The sequence below is a fragment of the Melanostigma gelatinosum genome (genome assembly GCF_949748355.1).
Source record: "Melanostigma gelatinosum genome assembly, chromosome: 13".
Classification (NCBI taxonomy): Eukaryota; Metazoa; Chordata; class Actinopteri; order Perciformes; family Zoarcidae; genus Melanostigma; species Melanostigma gelatinosum.
Window position 1 is genome coordinate 21,485,915 of NC_136646.1, and position 25,003 is coordinate 21,510,917.

Below are 25,003 nucleotides of genomic sequence, written 5' to 3' on the forward strand. Positions count from 1 at the left end.
CTGCGTTACACTGTGTCTTTGAATGTCTTTTTGTTTTCTCTCTTTCTATTCAGTGCTGAAATATTCTATCTCAGTGCTGTGCCTTTTATCGTGGCTGTCATGACTGTCATTATCTGGCACATTTCATTTTTTCCATTCATTTTGCCATTTCATTTCTCCTTCCCTTAGCTGGGGTGATAAGAGTAAAAGTGTTTGACATGTAGACGATGGACGAGAGGAGTGAATGAACCCTTCACACTCCAGACAGGGTTTCAGGGGTCGGGTTGGAGATTAAAAGAAATTAAGAAACGCATAAAGGATGTTCTCGTTGATGTTAAGAGATTAAAGAAAAGGAGGGATTGTTTTTAAAGACGGTCTTGATGGGCGAGTTGTTTTTGAAATTGGATTGCAACATGGAGGACACACATCACATCTCATAAAGAAGAAAGATGGTAGCAATAGCTGATAGCAGATAAATCCATATTAATGTCACTGACATGTGACCCCGCTGTCTCACACCTCGACTTCACCTTCAGTGAGCTGCAGAAAGGCTGACGCAGAGAACGCCTTCGTAGTCGGAGGCACTTCTTCCACTTCTTCACTGCGTTTTCTTTCGTGTCACAGCTAAAATGCGCCGTCTTTTCGATACTCAGACATTCAAACCTTTTACTGTCATCGCAGTGAGTGAAAAATCAATACATACACATCACATTAGTGTCATCGGTGCAGTGGATTATTCACTTATGCCAATTAGTGGATGAGTGGGGAAACGGGAGAGGGCCTTCAGACAAAAGCACACGTCTAACGGAGAACGGCTCAAGGACTGAAAGACGATTTTAAGTTGCAGACTTGATGAACATTGGACGTCAGAATGAAACATCAAAGGAATCAGAAGTTGAAATGTAAGAGTGTGAGTGTGTGTGTGTGTGTGTGTGTGCAGTTCCCCCAAGCACTTCTACATCACTCCCCCCCCCCACTGCTGAAGTGTAACTGTGATGTTTAAGACATGCACTATGTCTCACCGCGATCATGCTCTCAGGGGGCAGTATTGTTTTGCTTGAATAGTCTTTGTGTCTCAACCGCTGTTTGAACATTCCATTACTTTGTCAAATACACTGTTTTAGAAGAGAAGACAAACATCCATATTTTATGATATTGTCTTCTGTTCCCCCAGAGGGCCATCCCGGTTAGTGTACGGTGTGCAGAGCATCAGATCATCCAAGTTCAAGTGTTCTTTTTGGGGTTTTTTATTGCGTCAACCTGAGGAAATCTGTGCTTTAATATGGCTGACTGATTAACCTGTTAAACTCCAGGCAGAGCGGGATGACTGCCTCACAAAGCTGACAAAAAGGCGTCAATAATTCAGTATCTGATGCACTGAATGCTACAGACTGGAGATTAATGTTGCATTCTTTGTTTAGTTGGAGGTACTACAGTACATAAACTCTGATATTGCACCGGGGACTTCAGGTTTTATGACATTACAGCCTTTGGAGCATCAAGGCCTTCAAAAGAATGATTGTTGAGCAGGAGCCAATGCAGAGACGACCATGAATAAAATATTCAGACAAACGTGACATGTGTCGTTTTCAACAGTAATGGTTGGGTTTTTCTAACTCACAGAGAGGAGAGGCTGAGAAAACAAAGCAACGTGTGCAATTCAGCAGAGCTGTCAAATGAATCCTGACGTCGATCCAATCAACAAGAACACTTCATTTAAATATCTGTCACTTCCTATGTAATCAATCACGGCTTCATTCTCTTATTCAACATGCATTTGCTACTTATTATCTCATCAGTTTAAATCTAGCAAAATGCAGCATCCACTCAGCTTTGCTTTTTTCTGGACCGCCAGGGAATTAATGGCAAATTGACAGATTTTTTTTCCATCGTGGCCGTCACTCTGGTCATTGCTTTTCCGTTCTTCTCCACAAAAGCAATCTCTTCATGTGCGGTCTCTGCCGAAATTGTAGGTTTGATTCAATTAAGCCTTTTTTCAATTAGTACCGCCTGGTGAAATAAGCAAAGACTCCTCGCCACCGATTGTGGAATCAGGTTGTAAAGTGTAAATATGTGATCACTTCTGTGGCATTCATTATTTCAGAACTGTGCCGAACAGGACCGGAGGGTTCACGTTACATTGGCCTTTCCACTCTGTACAAATTGTACAAATTTCATTCAGCGTTGCTGTGTCTATATTAGCAATGTTAGCATTATATTTTAAACTTGAGCAAAGGTTAATCGAGTGCAGAGGAACGAACAAGCACAGGGTGAAACTGAACGCGCTGCCTGGCTCGCATGTTCATCCCTGATAACCACGTTCATCGTAGTTCTGCTGAAGCCAACGGAATAGTCGGGTGTATTGAAAACGATTGTCGTTTTTTCTTTTTTTTACAAATGAACTAACCGCTAATGTTGCTGCTGGTATTGTGCGTTAAATATTGCCCCACTCTTGTGATTTATTTGTGTGCTGGAGGACCAGGAAGGCAAATAATTGGAACAAGAAGTCAATTCCAATGGCAATGGTGGAACATTCAAAAGGTCATAGAAGGCATTTCTTCATTTTTCAACCTTATAAAGCCGCTTCGTTGTTAGCATGAAGGGCATCAACAAGCGAGGGGTAAAACGTGGCCCAGGGGTCAGGGGATCTGCCCTCTCTGTGATCCGTACACTCTACATTCGCAGGAAGCACTGTACAGAAAACTCGACAATCTTGGAGGCAGCAAAGGTCAGAGGCTTTGACGCGAGCTAACTGATGTCATGTGCCAGGTCTGCAGAGCTCCTCACACTGTGCTCAGCAGCTCAGCCTTCACAAGACTTTGACTCTACAAGCGACTAATTGCTATGAAATGCAAGTGACCTGATAACCTTACGTCTCCCGATCAGTCCGTGGCATATTTATCTTTAATTGGCTGCAGTGAAGTTGTAGGCCCTGATCCGGCGTGTGTTTTTAGATGACATTTAACTGCTTTGACTGCCATTTTCTTCAGATTTTTATTCACAAGATCTCAAGACAGCCATCGCAACACTTATGCCTTTGTGTCTACATCCGTTGGTGCAACCTTGGAAATAGCTTGACGCAGGAAGAATGACAGCCGTTCAGACAAAATGTATTCTAAAGTTAAAGTACAAGTAGTTCATCGAGTGTAAGGAAGAAGAGAAGTGCAGGGCAACCTTCAACAAAATATAGACTTATATCCTCTGTGGCCCTCGATATACGTACAAGGGAGGCAGAATGACAAAAGAACGTGATTATAAGACAAAAGCTTAAGCACTTGTCTCTTTTTTTCCACATCTTGACAGATTTAAAAATGCTCTTGGATGTGCAGTTGTTATGCAGAACAAGAAGGCAATTTCAGACAATCTCTTTCTGTGAAGGAGAGCTATTCCCCATAGAAATCCTGCGTTTGTTGATCAGTCTCTGGTGACTGTGAGACTCTGTGAAATGTGCGCTGAAATAACTGGACGTGTTGTGCATAGCTCTTAGCACGGCGTTAATGAGAGAAGAGACAACTCTCAGGCTGGTTCCCAAATCACTCACTTCTAACTACAGCAGGTCACTCTACAGTGACTTCACTGTTCGTCAGTGCTGTCCAAATGTTGAGTATATAGTGGACTCAAAGTGTCCCACAATGCATCGAGAAAAATAGTGGTCAATGGGGGTCACGAACCAAGCACTATATACCATCATGCATTGCGCTGAATGGAAAATGGCAGATTGATGAGAGCAAATCTATGAGTTGATTTGGGACATTTGTTCGTGTGACATCATGTTTAAGTCCGTTCATGTGTCCCTACGGCTGATGTAAACTAGATTTTTTTTCAAGAAAAGTCCAACCATACATTCATGCTGTTTCTCTTTGAATGACAAATGCCATTTAAAAATGAGTTGAATGTTTATCATTCCTTCTCTGCGGAGATGACACAGCTAAATGATTATGGCACAGATAATGAAAACAGTGAAACGCCACAGATTTAAGAGTCAGCACAGCTGTTAATTATTTTCTTCTCTAAAGCATTGCCCCTGGGGTGGTATTGAAGAAGACTCGTGTTCAGCATATTTAAGACAGCTTATGTTAATTGAAACAAAACAGTGACAGCTAGCTTAGTGCTACTTCTGTGCCAACAACTGAGAGTGTCTTGGCAGGTGATGTATTGAATTTAAATCAAATTTGGAGGTCACTAGAACAACTTCATTAACATACACTTGGCCAAGTCTTGTTTCGTTAAAGCAAATTGTTTATTGAAAGGCGGTGCCAATGTAAGAAAATGTTTGTTTTAAAATGACACAATGTATGTCATTAGAAAAAGAAGAATCAGAGAATATGCTTTGAAAGTTTTCGACATAACTATATTTTGGGATGTTTGAGACTGTGGATGTGTTTGTATGAGGGGGATTGCTGTTCCTTCATGAACAAACACATCAAACTACCAGCTGATGAGTCTGCCAGCTGTGGGGCAGGGAGGTCGAGTCGAGCAGTAGAGCTTCTATTGTGTATTTCTGCTTCTGATAGAATTGCCAAAAGGAACAACAATGATGTGTCTTGACAGATATTCGGAGCCGCCTCAAAACATGGCCTAGTCCGACTGAGATAGAGCGTCAATGTCATGGCATGGGCTGGTTTGGCACGGAGGAATGTGTATGCAGCCTGCAGCCATATGCTTCTCTGTCACGGCCAGGACGAATGACAGCCAGACGTGACTCTGTCACTCAGCTCGCAGCGTGAGGTGGAGGATTGTCTGGGGCCAAGAAGCCCACTCTTGAAAACACAGTGAGAGAGACGGTGTCATATCAACAAAACATCTCCCGCTGCAAGTGGAAGAAGCCTTGTGGAGAACTTGAAACATATAATTACGAGGAGGGAGGAGCCTTACAGAAGTTATTTTACCAAACAGAAAAATACGCAAAAGTGCAAGGAATGGATGAAACAATGTGTCCATCTAACTTCAGCTGGAAACATTGGCGTGTTACAGCCTCGTTGTGTTTATACTCAGGCTCACGTCACTGTGGTCTGGTCCGTTTATAGCCTCACGTTAGATTTCTTTTAGATGCTTTAGTTTCAATATTTTAGCATGATATCACGTGCATGGCGATTAAGTGCATATTAACAGCAAATTGTCATCACTATTGTTGCAGTCCACTATTCTTTGGGATGATACTGCATGTAGAAAGTGGCAATGTATCTGAATGCGATATTGGTAAATAGGAGTGTTTTACCAGCCTGCCCGTGGTGCTCCGTCAGATTGCACTGAACATCTGCTCTGAGAATAACAGGGAAATATCATGGCCGCACTATGTTGCTAAATACTACTGGAAACAACATAATACGTGTCTGATTTGATTACTGTCATGACAGGGACATCAAAAAAAAACAGTAAGATCACAAAATGAACCTTTTAAGGTATACAAACACACTACGAAGACATTTTAATTACCTGCAAGCAATTAGAGACTGTCATAAATCGAGAAGTGTTTTTCCCCACGTCAACAGCTCATCCCTTTTGGGTTTGCCAGCGCCTTCAGGTTTCAAAACTTACAAGGATTCGACCTGAACTGAGAATAAAACCAGCCAGATTTCTTCCCAGCAGACTGCTTCTCTTAGTAAATAATCAAACGGATCAAACGGAACACTTTTTCTGCTTTGGAGCACTTAAGCAACATGAATAATTACAGGCTATATTGGGAATGTCTGACAACGTGGTCATGAGATTGGTTGTGCTTGTCACAGGCTGCCCATTAAGTCGTTATGAATACGGAGCTGTCCAAATGGGACTTGTACCATATCTTTGTCAATAATATACGTCTGTCCCAGAAATGTCTGGAGCAGCTGTGTGGAGACCTTTGTTTCGTCTTCGTCGCGATGCCAGCAGAAGACAAAGGTCAGTTGAAGAGATGCAATGCGTACAGAGAAGTATATGAATTTCATATAATTTGGAATGAATCTGGAAAGTTTGGTGTGTGTGTAACGCTGCTGCTGAAGTGAAAATTCTGAGAAAAAAACGTATTTATTTTTTAGTGCTCAAATGTTTTCTGAAATGTTATGTTTGCATAACATGAAGGCATTTTCTAATGGCAGCAAAATCACAAATAGACACAAGTAGTGTCACCTAAATGTGTATCTGAGATGTTTTCTTTCCACCGGTCGGAAAGAAAACATGTTATAGAAGAAAAACAGCCCAATATCTAACAACCGCTCAGTGCATGAAAACGCTCTGCTTTTTTTGCCTGTAGTGTCTCACCTCGAACAAAATATAAAAGTGTTGGGAGCGATTGGATGAATGCATATGAGGCTTATCTTCACTCCCCCCGACAGACCAGAGGCTGGTCACTTCAGGGTTTTTGTTTGAGATGTCAGCATCCTTCGCTCTGAGAAATAATGAACATCCAGAAGGAGAACAAAGCATCTTTTAATGGCCTTCTGTCTCGCTGAGGTAAAAGTCAATGTGGAGACAGTTTATAATAAGGCAATCATCAGGTGGACTTCGTGATAATATTGTGACTCATAATATGTCCAGAAATTCTCAGCATCCTCGACACTCTTCCCCCCCCCCCCCCAACAAGCAGCAGAACTCGTCTTGAGCTTTCTACAAAAACGACACAACACACGTTTTCTTTTTGAGCATTGTGCCAAAAGGGTTTGCACACGACATTCATCTGGGTTTGTAGAGATTAGTGGTGCCCGTTGACTTGAAAACGTACGTTTGAAATGTGATCCTGCGAACAGCCAAGCAGAGGATTAATTGAGGAGGAAATTCTTTCAGTCAGGCTTTTAACCGCAATGCTCCGACATAAAAACTGTCCATTAATAACATCCGTAGCTCTATGCCCACTTCAGCTCATCTGAGATTATCCCTGCTGAAACCACGCTTAGTTTCATAATTTCCTCAAGATACAAGTGGTGGGAGACCAACAGTTTGACATCTCCAGTTGAAACCATGAGGCATATTTCTCGCTGTGCGAAAGATGACTGTGGTGTGTTCTATTCATTATAACAAACATCTGCTCAGAGAAACAACAGGAACTGACAGAAATGAACCAACTGTCGGTCCAAATCTACTCAAACGTAATAATGGCATGAAGAACATCATGGAATATGTTTCAAAAAATTGCTTGTTACTCTTTTATTTTTAAAGACACGTGGCCAAAAGTATGTGGACACTTTAACGTTGCACCCATGCGTCGTCGTTTTGTCATCCCTGGCATGTTGAAGTGCCCTTCGGCAAAATTCTGACCCCAAATTGCTCCCACAGGCTGTGCCATCGGTGTGTGAGAGTGTCCCTGTGTGAATGGATTGTGCTCAACTCACCATAAAATTTTTTATGTTAAGAAAATCTAACATTCATATATATATATATATATATATATATTTTACTGCTGGGCAACCATTAAAATATTTAATCGCGATTAATCGCATGTTTTATTTTGCGATTAATCGCATTGTTATGGTGAAGTTCAAAAATGAATTCAAAAGTAGTGTATTGCACACTTTTATTTTAAAAGTACGACGATATGAACAAAAGGGCAATAACATTTGGTTCACGAGACGCAGGTAGCATGTTTCATACTTAATGTGAATATAATTCATACTTTGTTGGCATCTTATTCTGAAAACCGGATGTTCGTCTGAAGAAACCGGATGTTGTCTCACGTTAATCTTTCCGCTAACTTTCAAAGTCCTTTGCTCGCTCCCGATCTGTGCCGTTTAAATGAGTTTACCGTGAGTTCCAGCATATAGGTGCACTAACATGACTGACTATAGGATGTTTGCTGGCTTTTATCCCACTGTTCTTGTCATCCTCTTGTTGTTATGTATATGTATTGTCTCTTGTCTTTCAATTAAAAAAGAAAAGAAAAAAAAAAAAATGAATTATAATAAATTTTAAAATGCGTTAACGCGCGATCAAATAATTGTCGGCGTTAATTAATGAATGCGTTAACTTGCCCAGCACCAGTAAAAGAAACACTTTCTTGGAAAAAAATGTATCAAATACTGTACATACTAAATTAAATAGAAATATCACATTATGACTGGCTGAAATAATCATACATCACTTCAAGTAACAGTTTCCCTTTAACACAATTCTGGCATGTGAGTGAGTGGAAAGAGTCACTGCAGGGCTTTTGACGAAGTTGTTTTGAGCTTCCCCTGTGCATTTATTGCCGAAACAGATCCTCATTGAAGAGCACATGAAGTCACTTTGTGTTGTGAACGGTATCTCAACTTCTGCTACAAGATTACAAGACACGTCTGCGACAGGGAGCTACAACGCGCTCTTGTTCACTGCTTTTGTAAGCTCTTGACTAAAGCATGAGCCTTTCAGAAGCCCTCCATTCTATCACCGCTGTCATGAGAATATATTCCTTGTATTTGCAAGAGTCATTAGGAAATAAATTTATCGTACAACGTTACGCACCCTGGTGTCCAATTCGATTCATGACTGTTTGGGAAATTAGATTCTTCAAATGACCGGAGCATTTCTTCATTCAGTGTTTAGGGGTTAGGGTCCACGTCCGCTGCAAAGTAACATGGGAAGTTCAAGGATTGGTCAGCTTCAAAGTGTTGTTCTTTTTGGGTGATAAATCAGTGAAGAGCTCACAGTGGTTAATGACGTATAACGACACAGAACTCGCTGAGGAAAAACCTGGGCGGAAATAAAACAGTTTAAAGTCCTGCAGAGACTCTAGAGATTAGGTCCAAAGAACACTGCAGCACACGGATTTAAGGCAACAACAAGCTACAGGTGAATAACATATGGACGTCAAGTGCGTCTTCATCAGAGTCAAACGGATCAGAGACTCACATTCTCTTAAATAACAATAATCAAATAATTAAGATTCAGCACTGGCTGGGAAAAAAGGGAGGGGACAATAAGTTGCACGCAGGCAGGGTTCACAAGTACACATCATGATGATAGAAAGAAAAAATGGAGGCATATATATATATATATATATATATATATATAAATACGATACATAACATCACATCCATAGAGCGTTACAAAACATCCTCTGTTTGAAAGATACAAAGTCACGTTAACGCTAACATTGACAAATTAAAAAAGAAAACACGGCTGTCTAAGTCATGAAGCTTCAGTGGAAGGTCCTCTTGCGTTAGATGGGGGAAGCACTAAAAAAGCCGCATTGCAGTTTGCTCTCCCAAATCATCTGATCCCTGTGCTTAATTGAATACTGATGTGAAGTGCAGACAGCTCGCGATAGCAGAGCAGGTTCCACCAGTAATTAAAACATGCTACGCAGCCCGTCAGGATAATTCACTTTAACTGATGTGTGCTCTGTGGTGGAGGCGTACCTTCTTTAAGTGCTGCTTATTGATAAGGGATTTTCATGGTCAGCAATATGTTTGCAGAAAATGAATGTTCAGCTGTCAACAAATAGAGAGCGATTGCAGTAATGAAGTTCATCCAGCGGGTTCTAACCAGGTAGACTTCTGAGATTTACTCCATCAGAAAATTGAATCAGAGCCGTTCCCCCTCCGGCGACAGGCAATAATCAGAGACCTTAAATGTACAGGAATGCGTTAGGGAGCCAGTGCAGAGAGAAAGTTACATTTACATTTCAACACAGTAAATTCTAACAAACACGGTGCAAGGACAACAGGAACTTGGGCTCAACAGAGAGTCTCCACATTGCATTGAAAATATGCATTCATCAGTTAATATGTGAGTGCATTGGGACAGTGTGGTACACAGTATGTCTCTCGGTGCATTATCCAGTCAGCAACTGTTCTTTGGCAGAGATGTGGGCCAAATAAACAGCCGAGCTGTGGCACAAATTTGGTGGGGAATGCTGTCACACTGACATGCCATTACCACAAGTCCCACTGGAACAGCTGAATTTGTTAAGCGTTAATATTTGATTCTGCAAAGAGAGGAAACTGGTGGGAGATACTGCTTGGTTGATTTTTGCATCAAGGCAACCAGTGGCTCTGTTAAGCATGCTGAGGTGCAGCAGCAGCAGCAGCAGCAGGCTGCGTGGTCTTCTCAGCATCAACCTTATGTTACCTGAACAACCCGTTTTGTCTCCTATGATATTACGTTCCCATACAACTAATGGTTTGGCTTAAAAAGACTACAAAACAAAAACTGAGAGCAAGCCAGGCTGTGTTTTTTGAGACATCTACCACCCTGAACGTCCTCCCTACGAAAAGCAAACGTAATCCACAACAGGATCGGTTTCTAACCTAATTCACGATGCTGTTTTGTGTACGGGGACGTATTCTTTAGGAGACAGGGCTTACCTGAGAGTAAATGGTTTCCATGGTGCGATATGCACACCGTATAGACGGTGTGGCCCAGGGCTGCTTATCTGGGCTTCAAAATGCCTCCGACCATGAAGAAATATCAGTGCAGCCTTCAGACAAACCATCACAGCAGTTGTTTTTCTCTTATTTCTCGGACTTGTTGTGAGAGAAAATGTGACCTCGTGATGCCCGAAGCAGTTTGTGGGAGCGTTGAAGTGTGACCGCTTGAGCTCAGGAGTTAATCACTGGATATGTTTTAGAAATTTATCCTTTTTCCCCTCCGTGGCCCATCCCAAATGGTCTATGCAGAATACCAAAACAGACTCGCAAAAGCATGATATTATGTAAATCCCACGAATGCACATTAATTATGAACATTGTTTTCCATGTAAAAAATATGGCCTGACATCAGAGAATATTTAAAATGTCTGTAACAGGAGGTCAGTATTCATTAATATGCTGTGCTCCATCTACAGTTTGTATCACTCTGCACTTGTCCAGTTGACGCAGCAGTGAAGTGGCTGCACAGCTCCCAACAGAATAACTTCCGTTTTTGAGTTCAGGGCAGCAGACATCTTTTTGTTTTCAACACTCTTGTCTTTTAAATGAAACTGCAAATTGCTGTGTGACACTGAAGTACTCAGTCATTTCAAGACAACCATATGGGCAATTTAAGTTAATTCACTGAATGTTTCAGTTTCTGAGTTTTCTTTCATCTTTGACATTTTTCAAAAAAGCATTTGGTATTTTGAGCTAATTGAAACTGGAATTTACTTAAAATCATTTGCGTGACAATTGGAATTTAAAAAGATGTTGCTCTGCAGTTTGAAGATGAATTCAAAGTAGTAGCATTAGATTATTTTACCCTATTTTGTAGAATGTTTGTTTACGTGATTGCTTCTTAATTGAATTGCAAGTGATCTTCCCTATACTCCCAGAATATGGGGGAGCAGAACATGTGGGGACAACAATAGATAAAATCCTTTTGGAGATTAATATTTGGTTTATTCTATCTATAAACATTTGACACATTTCTCTTTTAAACTCTCCCTTTGGCAGCCTGGATTACACAAATTAATCTGTGCATCTCTAAAACATTATCCTGTATTTGTGCGACGCGTGTTCATGGCAGATTCACTTCTCGTGTCAAACTTGCTCTGCCTGGGAGATTAAGATTGTGTCCGGGGGTTTACTGGAAGTGCTCAAAGAAGCTGCTCAAAAAGCTGAGGGCTACACCAGGATCCATTCAAGGATTACATCCTCATATCTCCTCCCATCTTGAGTATTGAAAACCATGTGAGATGTTCAGTGACTTGCAAAAGCCATTTCATAGCCGAGGTGTTTGTCTGTTCATCTTCTCAACGATAAAGGATATCTGTCGGTTTGGGTCTGTAACCAGCAGAAATAATGCTGAACAGACGTATTAAACCGGTGAGAGGTCCTGTAGAGGCTTTCTGTGCTGTCATTTGAGACGTTTGGTGGGTTTTCTGCCAATATTGTTGTTACACGTAGAACTGTTCCGATATGAAAGCACCTCCTTCAAACGACCGTATATGTTCAAGTTCTTGGCAAAAACAAAATTTTACAAGAACGCATCATTACAAAACTATAATTTTCTTTGCCCAATAGTCTACTAAATAAAACTGGAACGCATGCTAATGTTGGTAAGCTCTGACATTAGCCGTTAGCTCCGTTGTTTAGCCAACCATGACTGTGTCGCCCATTGGTTGCTAACAGCTAACTCTAGCTAGCTCATCTGCTGATTTCAACATGGACTTGCTTTTCAAAATGAAGCATTGTAAAGGGAAAAAGAGTGTGTTCTGCACATGTGCAGTATAGGTCGGGCAGCAAGTCAATTGGTAAGGTGCTGGCCATTCCATACTGAGAATACATGACTGAAAGGGACATTTCATTGACTCATTTCATTAGTCGCCGTTTTCATGTTTTCTTCATGCGAGGTCCTTTTCATACATATGTTTCTAATCCCTTAGCAGTTATGAAACTCCAGGAGGAGAAGCAGCCTGTGTTACCATTAGGTTTTTTAGATTAAATCTTACAGTGATTAGATAACCAACCATTATATGGCTGTGGCAAATGAATTTCCCCGGTGTCATGTCATGTCAGCCAACTGTGGGCTGCGGATATTAGCTGGAGTCAAACCTGCTCCTCAATTAAACAACTAACCTTGTCCGGCCTCTGAAACATAGTCACGGTAGAAGTATAAAGAATCGAAGGATGCCAAACTCTGCACTCCCCAAAAAATGACCCTAAAACCAGAAGTATGTACCAAAAGCTTTTCGGGCAGACAAAAGAAGACACTCATGTGCTTCTACAGGAAAAGCAAATGGTGAATCCTCCGTAAAATAACTGTTTCTGTGCTGGCCGCTGTCTGCAGTAGACAATATAACCGTCACTCATCACATCTGAGTGTGATGTAAGTATGGCAGCCGGGGCTGTTAAGCTTGTGTCAAATGAAAGCACGCTTAAGGGACTGCGGACTGGCATTTATACGTTAGGCAAATAGAAAATCCAACATGAAAATGAGCTTTTCTAACGGAAAGAAATAGCTAAAGCGTTTGTGCACATATGATACTGAGAGATAATATATATTATAAATGATAGCAGCTCACATGGCAGGTGTACTATTTTCCTCTTCTCCCAGCAGACCTTCAGAATTGAGCAATCTCTGCCTGCTAAAGCACAATTTGGATGAGCAAAAGCCCGACCGATAGGTCAGCTTAGCCCGTAATGGAGCAGCTTAGGCCTTGTCAGCATGATTATTACATTCTTAGCAGCCGTTTTGCATGCATCCAGATGTTACAGTACAAACATCTCTCCTTTTAAGCCCGACGCAAATTTAGATCACAGGGACATGAAATGATGCACTTTTAAAATATCTCTCTACGATGTGTTTTGACAAAGGACCTGATTGTATCGGTAGCTACTGCTGTTTCTAATAAATGTCTGAATCAATCTTCCGTAGCTGTGAACGAATTCAGAGAAAACACATTTATTTGCCACATTTACTTTATGCTGCAAGTTGTTGTGTTGGACATGATTTTGCAGAATCAAAGCATCATAATGTCAGCATTGTTGCCTACTTTAGATACAGCAGACATTTCAGCTGTGACACACTGGCATATGAAGAATGGCTTTTTAGCTCATTGACATTTAGCGGCTCAGTCGTTTTGTTCGCACTTTGCTTTTGAGTTGCCATAAACCCTTGTCCAGAAGCTATATTTCTCAAACCTTTCACTTGTAAATTATTTTCAGCAGCTCAGATTGTGGCTGCGTTTTTTAAATAAGAGCTCCCTCTGGACTGTTCCAGCTGTTCTGATGAGACACTCTGATGATAAAGTGAATTATCCCTCTTCTACATACCGGTGTGTATGTGTGCGTAAACTCACCTACACTGAGGATCCAAGGGTGTATTGTTAATAAAAATACATAGTGATGCTCAGCAGCATTCTCAGCATGATAAACAGGCAGAACGACCCGAGACAAGGCACACAGAAGGATGGGGACTTTTGTTGATGTTGTTGTTATTTGGGAAGGATAGATATGTAATGTGTCGGATAAGTTTCATTCAAAAGTCAGAGCGTATCTGTTGCCTCTACATGGCTCTCTTAACATAGTTGGTTGAGCCGGCGGCTCACAGCTAACGTTCCTAACAGTGCAAACAACAGCAACAGTGCTGACCGAGCTAATGTTGACCTGAGGGGGCACAGGAGGGTCGGTGCTACCGTTCCACGACGACGCTGTCCGTCTGGACCGCCGTATGAGCGCAGTGCAGAGCTGCGGCCGTGAGGTAACCAGTGTGGCACACTCGCATGCACTAACATGTACTAAGAGCACGCACGGTCCGCCCGGCCAACCCTCACAGAGATGCTCGGATAACAACACACACAGAGGGAAAGTGACTTTAATCTCTGCTGCAGGAAGACATTGCTCCACTACATCCTTACATTGCAAATAGTGGTTTGCTGCTAATGCTCTGAATGTCATTTAGAGAACCTTTAAAGATAATTTGAATACCAAAATAGGCATAAAATGTACTGAAATTGGCACAGAAGTCGCCTGATGTCAGCTTCACCCCATGTTAGCCTTCCGCCATCGTATCCCAAGGACCCATTTTCATCCCTTTCCTCTCAATCGCTACAACCAACATTAATATTTTACAGCGAGTACCGAGGTGGGCCAACCTGACCAGATGACCTGCCATGGCAGCTGAAAAGAATTTAACTTGTGACACAGCGCTTGATTGGTATTCAAGGTGCCTTTGCAGCGTATACGTGAGAGATCTTTGGGCTGAGGGAGTTGGTTAATGTCTCATATAAAGGTAATGGATTTACTGCATGCCTCCTCTCTTTTTGTCTGTTGGGCGAAATTGTGGAGGATTTCCAAATGCAAAGATGACATGTTCTCAAGCACACGTAAGTGGGAGATATTCTAAATATGCATCTATAAATTACACATGTATCTGGAGCCTAGATAGTATTCAAAAGCCTCCTGAGCTCAGTGAGGATCCCATTACCAGGAATTACCAGTGACAATGCACTGACAGTGTCAACATGCTGTGCAGGAACTTATCACACGCGGTTCACACCATGTTTCAAATGATATACAGTGTTTACAAAGAGCTATCAGGACAGGATCATAAATATTATGGTGACCTAAAATCTCACAGACACAAAGACAGCAGCAGGCTGCCACCCTCACCCACTTGAAGCGTCTCACATCGCCCTCCTCAAGAGAATGTTTCACATTTAACTGCTGACCAGTTGCAGCTGCAAATTGCTGACCAAACACTTCACACATACATTTAGATTTTTTTTAAAAGCTCATTTTAAAAGCACTATTTAAATGGTGAGATCAATGCACATTCAACTGCTGTTCCATATCAATGCGGTGCTGCAGATGTGTCCATTAGAACAAGGGGTCAAACGCGAGTCACAAGGCTTTGCTGCTGCAGAGGAAATTACACTTACATTACACTTTTCTTCAGTTATGACTCCACCTGCTGTAAAAGCAATCCTAATAGAAAATGGTAAAAAAAAACCAATTCCACTTGAAAAGAGCATTAAGGGACACTGTAGATAAAGGCATATAGTGTTAATAGTGAGGTAACAGATCATTACAGAGTCATCCAAGGCTCTTTTACTTTCTCTTTTCTTTCTCTGCCTGTTCACACAATCTAATCACAATCTGACCTCGTCTTCTCCGGATCAGGATGGAGGGAAGAAAGTTACATCGTGCTAGAGGCACTTCTCAACACTGTTGAGGTCGGACATTCATCCACTGAGGAATTCAAACAGAAAACCGAAAGCTGGAGACCATATAGACGGAGTCTTGAATCTTAATGTAATCCATTTTAGTGGGAATTCAAAGTGGCTTCAAGTTGGCTCAGTTAGCTAACCCTTTCCGGCTGATCGTTATAGGAATATTTCAGGCCTGTGGATGAAATGTGTCTTTGTCATCTTCATTTCCTTTCTCATTTTAAATCATGACAAAGTAGAAGACTCCCACACCATTTATCCCCGTGAGATTCCTGCTGAGCTTGAAGAATGGCGAGGGTGCAAGCTTTTCTCTGCTATAGAGAGCAAAATGTAGCAAAACTATTCATTTATATCTCAATAAATGAAGTTGCTTGTTAAAGATGTCAAATCATTTTGTTTTGAAAAGGGGAGATTGTGATTTAAAATCTCACAGATTTCTATGGCATCGTGTGTGCGTTCATGACAACATAATAGATTATAAACACAGCTTAACAATCAACTTTGTTCAGATTTTTAAGTTCAATGTGCAGTTTAGGGAAGTGGTTTAATTATGTGTAACATGGAGGTTTCAGCCCATTTTCATTCCCAGTGCGGCAAATTCAGACGCTTTCTGACGCCCCTCAGTGTTTGATGAGCATACTTATACGTATGCTCATCCTTCAGCAAGACACACCAGGCTTTTCAATAACTATGATGTAAACCCATCTGCGTCATGATCAGACGCTCGGAGAAGATGCTCCGTAGTATGAAGACTGAAAAATCCCATGAATGGTGAGAGGGTGAGGCGGTGGTTAGTTCAAACAACCAGGAGACCTGTGTGCATGTGCGTCGCTCTCGTTTGTGAACCTTCAGCCTATTTTGCACAAGTGATTTACACTTATTCCTCTTGCTATAGCTTCACATGGCGTTTGTAGACTAACAAAAGCATTTAAGGATATGCAAATAGTCAACGAAGAGTCTAGCTTCCCTTGGTGAAACGTGTAAAGAGCATAAGGTTGATAAAATATGGAGAGGCAGCTGTAGTATTGCTGCTCTCTGGGCAGACAGAGACCGACGCTGACATTTCACCACCAGTTTTATGGCACACGTTACCGAATTGTCTTGAGATATGAGAAATGGCAAATGTAACAAGTTTGCCTGCTGCCATTGTTAGCCCGATATTTTGTGAGTTACCTTCAATTTCCATAAAAAAAGGAGAAAACCACTGAAAGTCTTCGTTCTGTCTTTAGTATAGGCACCAATGTGGCTGCACACCAATGAAGAGTTTGTGCAGCCTCCTCCTCTGTGGTGTCACACTGACCTACAGCTCCATAATGAAATGGAGGAAAAATGGAGAAAAAAGTAACTGTGATAGGTTATTTCCTGGGAAGGTTCATGTTCAGGTGTTTAACAGATAGTGCTGCCAAAAAAATTCCCTCTTGGATACAAAAAAAGGGAAAGACAGACAACCTTTCAACAGACCTCAGGGCAACATATGGGCAGAATCAGGTATCCAACAGTCCGTAATAAATCACAATCAAAATTAAACAAAAATCAGTTTTGCTCTCCGTTGCACAGACTGAAATCAGACACAGATGCGGTTTCATTTGGTGTCTTTAATGGTTTTATTCCATTTGTTTCTGATGATAGCTTCAGCCATATGGCGTTGCTCTGATGGAAAGCAGGTTTTATCTTCTGCAGCCACTTGTTTATTCCGCACAGTAATTGATGCCCTTCAATCATCTTGTCAGACGCCGCATCACTGCAGGCGTGGTGCACAGTGTGTGATTGGGAACTGGGAAGCTCATATTTTGAGATTAAACTTGATGGTTTTACACCTGCTGTCTGCCAATCACCTCACCTGAAAACACTTAATGCAAATATGCCTTAAAACCTCATGAATATGTCATGTACTAAATGAGCAGATGATGAGAATTCAGGTATAAAAAAACGGTCAACTCCAGTGAAATGATCGCATCCTAAAGCGCTGGCCATTTATCTCAGACAAGGAAATCTGTCATGTTCAAACTGTCATATTAATTGGTTCTGCTTAACTGAGCCGGCTCTGCAACATTTCCAGGATGTAAATTTCAGCCTTTGACTCCGACGTATTCAGGTGTGACTTCCAATTACAGTTGGCCAGTTTGTGCTTCTCTTTGAAAAAATACACATTTTAAGGATGTTTGTTGTTTACAGGTGCAACATGGAAAATGAGGCCAGAATTATCGTTAAAAATATTCAGAAAATGAACAAAAGAATATGAAGAAGTAACAGTTCTCAGCAAGGCTTCGCGTAATACCACTTGTTCCTAGAGAGGCGATGTTGAGTCACTGTAGCGACCAATCCGCCCTCAGTCCAGAGAACGAGGAAACATTTATTCAACAAAGCTTGTAAATTCATGAAGTTATCCTCTGGCAATGCTGGTATAAAGTCTGGTTCGATAGCCTGAAGAAAATCAAAACCCTGAGTTGGTGCCACTCTGGATTAAACACACTAACAAAACACACAAACCATGCAGACCAGGGTTAGTGCCACAAACATACAGATGGCCGACGCAAAACTTGAAGATTAGATCGAAGAGTTATTCTGTGTGGCTCGTTAAAGTGTCAGCAGTTTGTTGAATTAAAGGTGAAATGCTGCCCCCTATGTATTTGGAGCAGGTGGCCTTAAACACTGCATCTTCAATATAGATACATGTCAAACCATTCACAGGATATTTAGGTTAAGTGTAATACAAAAACTCAATCAACAAAAAGCACATTAGATGCCATTTTCTATTTAACGCACTACTAACGTTCTCTTCTCACTCTGTCCTCCAAACTCAATCAATAAATGACATTTCTTCTATGTATATGTGCTGCTGCAGAGCTGGAACAAGCGCATCACAACTGCTGGTTTTTGTAGTGGCAACATCAACCACATTGCATATTGAGGGCAATTGTGATGAAATTGAATGAGCTCTGATCAGCTCGTCCAAAAAGGAAAATACACAAACAAGCAGAGAACAATAAAAGAAGAGAATCATCTTTCAGGCTGCTGCTGTGGTATCACAGCGCAGATGAGCCATTATGTAAGAACTTTATTTTTGGTTTGTTTGTACTGTGGATTTTGTTCTGGGCTTGTGAGGAGACATCAGTGCCTTTTTATAGCCAATGTTAAAACTAGACACTGAAATTGAAAAAGCAATATCCTCTGAGTTTGTGATGTGAGATAAGATAACTTCCATTTTCTCCCTGGACTTTAAAATAGTTAATAATAGACAAATTTCCCAGCTGATATACACTGTTTTGGACTAATGATGCGAGGTACGACAGCATAGCAAACATCCCCATCGTCACCGCGTTTTATTTCATGATGTTTTATGTCCAAAGTGTATCTGAACACAGCTTCAGAACTCAGCGATGCAGCCTGGTGATGTGGGGAGAGGAGTACCTGGCTCACTCACTGTTGGAAGTGGGACGGTCTTCAGGGAGATCTCGGGAAGAGAGTCGGGAATGCGGTTTTGATCAGGACCAGCTGTCACTTCTGTCCTCAGCTTTTCTGTTGAAACTCACAGTCCTGCAGAAGTAGAGTGGGGAGGCTGTGTTGTGTTTTAATTAGTCTCACCATTTGTTCCTGCCATTCAACAGACATGGTTTGCTTGTCCCTTTAACCAACTTTACTCAGGAGAGACCAACTATCACGATGTAGATTCATTTAGTTTTGGCGGGGTAATTCGTCTTAAATCCCACCAAGCTCAACGACGTTGTATTTGATTACTGAGAAGGTGTGTTCTTGGGTAACATGATGGACTCAAAGATATGTTGTCTGTGATCCATTAAGGTCCCTGGTAATGGAGGTGAAGGCAGAATACTGAGGCACAATGTATGACAACAGAGATCAGAATGTAAAACATAGGTTGATAGGAGTTTAAGACTCAGCCAATCAGATGCAAGACAATGTTGATGTTCTATCTGATTTGATTGACAGTGACCAAACAACCCACCAAATACCGTCAGATTGTGATTCATACAATACTGATTGGTGCACAGCAGTACGTGACATCACCTTTGTCCAACTACGCCCCCCCCCCCCCCCCCACACACACACACACACCAAATCAGTGAAACGGGCAAGCAGCCTGCTGTAGCAAGAGCCTTTTGGCTTCTAACGTTACCTGAAGGCCACTGTTGTTCTCTGACATGCTTGTGAAACTGCAATAAAGTGAGCCTCAGAGTCTCACTTCCATTTCTCTTAATAGTGGCATTATGGTGAACGGCGCTGCCACGGTTTTGCCATCAGCAACCCCACCTAACCCGATGCCCCCAAATCCGACACGCTGTCCCTTTAAGGCAACCTCCTGTCAACATGACAGGAACCTCTTGTGAACATGTAAAGTAATGTGAGCATTGTTGGGTGGATTTTGTCATTTAGTTGGGAGGACTTGTTGGATTTGGTCTATTTATATTGCATGAATACATCCAGTGGATAGCTTCAAGGCAAGGAAAGGATCCTTCCACTCCTCTCAGGCTGAAAGGTCAGATTCAGGTTGAAAAAAACAAACCAAACTCTCCACCATTACTCGAGCCTGATCTGATCACTGGGAATGGCAGCGTACTCTATGTTTGTTTTCCTCCTGCAAAGCTGCACCTTAACCGTAACAAAACAATGCCTCCCACTCCATAACAGACCCTCTAAGACCCTCTGCTCTGGCCTGTAGGCTTGTTTTTCTTTCCATGTGTGCCAAAAATGTATGCATCCACATGTTGAGAGCCGAGTGAAGAATGAGTCATTTGACCGACCGCCCTTTTCTTTCTTTTTCTCCTCCACCTCTCAGTAAACCAATGTCTCTGTTCTGTGTACCGCTGTAATCACAAACATGTCACTCCCAGTGTAATAATGGGATTATTCATTGCAAACTGACCACAGTATCTCTCACTTCAAATGTCCTGGCTGACTGTTGTTGATGAATAGCCGCTTACACCCTGGATTGATATTTGAAAGCGGACTCAGAGTAACACCTGAATACAAATGCCTTTCCTTATCCTCCCTATTGTCTGCCTGCACTCTCAGTTAAGGCGCTGGTTTACTGGGAAAATGCCAGAGTTTTCAGAAAACGTTTGTCCATAAAATGACTCCAGCTTTCATCTGTAATCACCTCTTTTATGAAATCTATAACATGCATCTTCTGCAAAAGGGCAAAGACTCCTGATTGACAGTGAGCAAACAACCCACCAACCGTCAGATTGTGATTCATATAGAAGTGATTGGTGCGCAGCAGTAAGTGACATCACCTTTGTCCAACTGCGACCCCCCCCCCCCCCCCACACACACACACACACACACTTCAAATCAATGAAAAGAGCAAGCCGAAAAAATAATCATCATGAGAAGAAATAAGTTCCAACTTTGACGGACAACCTCAAAGACTCCTGCACGTCCCACCAGAGATTACTCTCCGTCTGAATATTGACAGAAAACAAAGTGACACGTTTCTACTGTATGAATCACACCTCAATATTATCAGGTGATTGTTTTTTAAGGAGTTAATCAGTGGATCACAGAAGTCTGCCCACATTGCTGGCACCGTCTCCAGACTGTGCTCTCCGAGGACTCAAGAGCTTATTATGAGCCGACTCTTTTCGAATAATTGATTGTATTTGACATGACATGTAGGAAGGTCGGATTGATACTCCGCAGCAGAGCCCTGATCAATCCAAATGAGAGACTGGGGGAGCTTTTATTTCTCTGCCAGAGTTTATTAGAAGCAACTCGGTTTCTCTGGAGAAAGTCTCTTCCTCCAGAAACAGCTTGGACCCATTAGTGTCCGGGAACGTAAATTTGCGTGATCCCTCACCTCATCATGCCTGGAAATATTCCCCGTACACTAGTTTGACAGAACATAATGAAACATTGAGTTGAATGCCGGGCCATGTTCCAGAGCACTTTTGCGGTAGGCGTTAAGGCATGGAAGATTTGCTGTGATTCGGTATACTGCACGTCCTGGATGATGAATCAACCTTTGGAGACGACTGCGCATCCCTCAGATCTGAATTTCCTGTGGAACGGCTGTGAAATGGATTCCCTCCCTACGTTAAACTGCACAACCTCAATACAACTGGAGTCATGTTGTTTAAAAGGTGGATTTTCTGTTTTTAGTGTGTATTTCTTTACATTTAATTTACCTGGTTGCAAGGGATTTTCTTTTTACGAATTACAGAACTGTAATATTGTGAGACTTCATTCAGCTGTTTTCCAAGGAAATGTAACGACGAAACTATTTTCTGTTCAGAGACGTATCAAAGAGTCCGTCTGCATCGACCACATCTCTCAAAGCAACAAAGGTAGAGACCATTAAAAGTTGCTCCAAGTGTGAGAGGCCTTTATCTTTCCCCTTCTGTTTCCAAATGTAAATAAAACCTTGCACATGAGTAGAAAAGCAACAAAGTAGATGCTGGGTGGTGTGTGTGCTCAGTCTGAAGCAGTAAACAGCAGATGGTTCGCAGGGCCTCTTTAGCTATGGATTTAATTTACCTACCCACCTGAATGACCTGTGCCGAGCTGCGCCGCTGATATGGAGAAGAAGAAAAAAAACAGAAGCGAGAACAGTTTGCTCTTGTTTACTCCAGTTCCACAAGACTGCAAGGCCAGAGGAGTCGTTTGCACGGAGAAATGAACTTGTTTATCAGCATTTTGATTTCCGTCCCGCTTCGTTGTCCCGCTGACATTTTGAGACGTACATGATCCATGACTGATTCCCAATCACAACGGAGCCTGTGGAACAGAACGCATTTGGCTTGTGCAGTTCTCATTGTGGCATAATTAAAGGCGTGATGATCAGCGTCGAGCACATGTGGACGGTCGCTTAGTTTTGTTTACGCCTTCGAAAAGGCAACCTTGAAGGTTGCACATCTGTGCTGTCGGTTGGACCTGCTCCAAAGATGCACATCACATAACCAGTAAGCCGCCGCAGCTCAGGTCCATACACGAGCATGTCGGCTGTTTCAAGGTGATTTGCTGTGGTGTATCTCTTTATCAGCATAAATGGTTGAGTTTGCACCCTCGGACCTACTGTACCTCAGAGTTGAGTTAAACTGCAGACAGAGCTTAAGTCCTTGAAAGGTTACAAAAATCTTTAGCCATTGATTACTGTAAGGGAGGAAGTGTGGAAAGTGATGAAAACTAATACATTTTCTCGTCACTATGCTATTAGTTGATATGTTTAATATCCCATTTCAGGCCCAGAAGTAACCACAGTCCTATGCTGTCAAGAGACAAACACAATCCAGAGGGAAATTACCCATCAGGAAGGCAATACTGTTACTGAGATGCAATTACCAGGCCACTTGTGAGACTTTCAGCCCAGGATCCATGGGTGCATGTGTGTGTGTGTGTGTGTGTGTGTGTGTGTGTGTGTGTGTGGTCGATATGTGCAGAACAGCTCTTATGTTTTGCAGAGTAAATTGGATTCTTTGCTGGAGAACAGTTCATTTAGAATATGTCCAAGATGCAAATGATTGATGTGACGATATCGTTACAACTGTAGGTGTATCGTGCAGGGTAGCCTTGTGGGGGAAAGGAAATATTACATCGAGAAAGAAACAGCTTTCATCCCAGAGTTATGGAAACATTTTTTTCGGATCCAACTTTTTGGGTTGGCTGTTCACACATTCATTTCGAAGCTAACATTACTTAATTTGGGGAACAACTGTATTCATGCTGTGATTTAGTTTAACTTCATCATATTGTGGATCTTCTGTGCTCATATTTGTTAGTCGTGAAAAATACAGAGGATTTAATGTACCAATTTAGCGCTGAATCGCAAACAAAGACAACAGCACAGATTGGAATGAACATCAGTGTAAACATTTGATAAGGATTGGCTGAGGGCGAATGCTGTGCTTTATTATCGATACAAAAATAGAAAGTGTGGAGAAACAAGACATCGTATCCTTCAACTCATCCTCACAAACCCAGTTGAACGTAATATTTGTGGCGATTGGCAAATGGCCTTCGCATGGAGATGAATTTCTCAAGTCGGAGACATTTCTATTGTACTCCAAATGATCACCGTGATTCTGATAATGAATCACTGCTGCCTTCAATGAACAGCCCCGAGCCTTAAACGCAGCACAGAGAGGAGAAGCGGAGCCTTCACCCATTGCAGGGGAAGTGCATGTGCATACGAAACTGCCTTTTCAGAGCGTGAGCCGTGCATGCATAATAAATGTGTGACAAAACAATACCCCAGGCACCCGATTATTAATGATATGCAGCAAACTCATTATTAAAGTTCCAAAACAGCTCCTGGAGCAACACAGATGGAGTCAATTAAGCAATGAGCATACTTGCTTGCCTGCCGTTTCATCCTCTTTCTTTTATCTCTTGCATATTACTCCGTGGATGTAATTAGCTGTATGTTTCTCCTCGCAACACAACGTCCAGTGTTAATAACAGCTATTTTCACTTGTAATTTCAGATAATGTACAGCTTAATAAATGTACCAAATTTGCTGGAGCTGTGTCCTTGGGTATTTAATTTGCACTGCAAGAGGTGTTGAGGAAAATACTGTGCTAAGCTGACTTCTCTCTCTCTCTCTCTCTCTTCCCCTGTTTGTGTTCCCAGAGACCTGATGCCTCAAACGCTGGAAGGGCAGATCACCATGGAGAAAACGCCCAGCTACTTTGTGACTAACCATGCCCCGAAGCGCATCCACTCCATGGCACGGGACATCAAGCTTATTATAGTGGTGCGTAATCCTGTCACGAGAGCCATTTCAGACTACACACAGACTTTATCCAAGAAGCCCGAGATCCCCACCTTTGAGGTTTTGGCTTTTAAGAACCGGACGCTGGGTCTTATCGACGCCTCGTGGAGTGCGTTGCGTATCGGAATATACGCGCTCCACTTGGAGAGCTGGATGCAGTATTTCCCTCTCTCCCAAATGCACTTTGTCAGCGGCGAGAGGCTCATTGTGGATCCCGCGGGCGAGATGGCCAAAGTGCAGGACTTCTTGGGGCTGAAACGGATCGTCACAGACAAACACTTTTACTTCAATAAAACGAAAGGATTTCCGTGTCTGAAGAAGCCCGAGGACAGCAGCACTCCCAGATGCCTCGGCAAGTCGAAAGGGAGAACTCACCCGAAAATCGACCCGGATGTGATTCGGCGGCTCCACAAGTTCTACAAACCCTTTAACATGATGTTCTACCAAATGACCGGCCAGAACTTTGAATGGGAGCTGGAGGAGGACAGTGCATCTCGTAGCTCTCAGGACTAGCGGACTGCGGCATTGGCACGGCGCAGCCACACCACCAGCCTTCTTCAATAAAACTACTATTGTCTCGCTTCGTCTTCAGAGAGAGTGCTCGAGCGCGCCAATCAATCACGGCCATCTTTGCAGTGTCTGTATCCGTTAGCAAGAGTTTACCGACATGCTTGTTCTCTCCCTTCAATACTAATGTTGATGATGGCAAATCATTATTGTAAATACTAAACATAAAATATATTTATATTTGTGAAAAGGAG

At 42.1% G+C, this 25,003-nt stretch overlaps 1 protein-coding gene across 1 annotated transcript in view; it reads left to right on the forward strand.

Annotated features, from left to right (window-relative positions):
* hs3st4 (heparan sulfate (glucosamine) 3-O-sulfotransferase 4) overlaps positions 1–24,755 on the forward strand; it is a gene marked incomplete at its 3' end in the record, with an annotated part of 65,011 nt that extends 40,256 nt beyond the window's left edge. Inside the window, exon 2 of the mRNA XM_079280998.1 lies at positions 24,101–24,755. Coding sequence (XP_079137124.1) covers positions 24,101–24,755 — 655 coding nt within the window. The remainder of the gene's footprint in view (positions 1–24,100) is intronic.
* Positions 24,756–25,003: the final 248 nt, after the last annotated feature.